The sequence below is a fragment of the Zerene cesonia genome, unplaced genomic scaffold (assembly GCF_012273895.1).
Source record: "Zerene cesonia ecotype Mississippi unplaced genomic scaffold, Zerene_cesonia_1.1 Zces_u006, whole genome shotgun sequence".
NCBI lineage: Eukaryota > Metazoa > Arthropoda > Insecta > Lepidoptera > Pieridae > Zerene > Zerene cesonia.
The window spans coordinates 1,183,125-1,184,564 of record NW_024045136.1 but is presented as its reverse complement, the minus strand read 5'-3'; the positions used below and the strand labels follow the sequence as shown (position 1 = coordinate 1,184,564).

The following is a 1,440-nucleotide window of genomic DNA, read 5'->3' as shown; positions in this document are numbered from 1 at the left end:
GGATAAAATGCCATGCCTATGTGTTATTCCAGTTGTCCAGCTACTACGTACCAAATTTCATTGCGATCGGTTTAGTAGCTTTTGCGTGAAAGAGTAACAAACATCCATTCATACTTATAAAGTTTAGCGTTTATGATATTAGTAGGATATAGTACGTAAATAGATACATAAGTAAACGATATAAAAAAATACTCCCGTTTTCCCAATACTTCTTAACTCTACGTTCTCCAAATGGTCAATTTACTTTATTTAATAAAAAAACCTATAATTTCATTGACAAAAGCCCTATAGGCTTAAAGGCTGTAGAAAAATAACATCACTAACCTTCGGAAGGGGCTTTTCTTTCCTCAAATGTAGACCTCCCAAATAGACTACGTTCGGAGGTACCGGCCTATTGGAATCCCAAATCGGATTCACATTAAGAAATACCATTGCGACATTTTGTTTCAATTCCTTCAAAGTGGGAAAATCAGCGCCCAAATGTTTCTTAATCAAATCATCTTCGGGCTTCTCGCTATCGTGGAATGCTCTTGCTACACCGTAGTGTTGCGCTATCTCATTCACTTTATCAATATAGGACAGGTTTTTGAACTTCTCCCGAATGGCCAATGGATACAGTAAGGGATGTGTCGGACCTCCCATCATTTCGAAAGTATCAGTCACTGCGCCGAAGGAACTTATTTGGATCAGCGGTGCTTTGAATATGTGAGAGAAAATAAGGTTTAATCGCACGCAAGCTTCCACTATAATCAAATCGAACTTTTGGCCGCTCCTCAGGAATTCTTTTAAATCCCTACTCAATAATATATCGAACATTTCGTGTACAACTCTAAAAGTTGCCTTCTGCTGTGTAACTATGTCTTCTGCATCTTTCAATTCCTGTTTAAGTGCATTAAATCTTATATCTTCAATGCTATCTTCAATAGATATCTGAGTTATGTTGCCGACGCTTTCTGACGCTGTGGGGAATGGTGTGATGACAGTGACTTCGTGACCCCGCCTGGCCAATTCTTCAATTAAAGTTCGGAACACTTGCTGGTGGCTGTAGACGGGTACAGGGAATACTCCCAGTATTTTCGCCGATCTGCAGAGATTTGTTGTTAACACTAAACAAGTGATACACAGTAGAGCACGCATGACTAACGTCTGACCGAACCGCGCCGAGTCAACTACTGTTTTTTATTGTTCCGATTGACTATTTGTAGCTAGAGTTTTGATAATGGAGTTTGTAAAGCATACCGTACTGTGATAAATTGTGTTTAATTAATGAACGATTCTTCAAATAGTGACGTGATACATTTATTTTGATAATAGTAAATGTGGTTTAAAGATTGTTTTTTTTTTATAATAGAGGGAAAATATTTATTAATACGAAATTATTTATAGAGATATATTTGAATATTTATTTATAGAATTTTTTTTATATAGGGTTAAAAAAAA

The 1,440-nt window shown here is 36.5% G+C and overlaps 1 protein-coding gene across 1 annotated transcript in view; it reads right to left on the bottom strand.

Moving 5' to 3' along the window:
- LOC119838886 (UDP-glucosyltransferase 2-like) overlaps positions 1-1,154 on the bottom strand; it is a 5,609-nt gene extending 4,455 nt beyond the window's left edge. Inside the window, exon 1 of the mRNA XM_038365029.1 lies at positions 325-1,154. Coding sequence (XP_038220957.1) covers positions 325-1,137 — 813 coding nt within the window. The 5' untranslated portion in view covers positions 1,138-1,154. The remainder of the gene's footprint in view (positions 1-324) is intronic.
- Between the last annotated feature and the right edge of the window lie 286 nt (positions 1,155-1,440).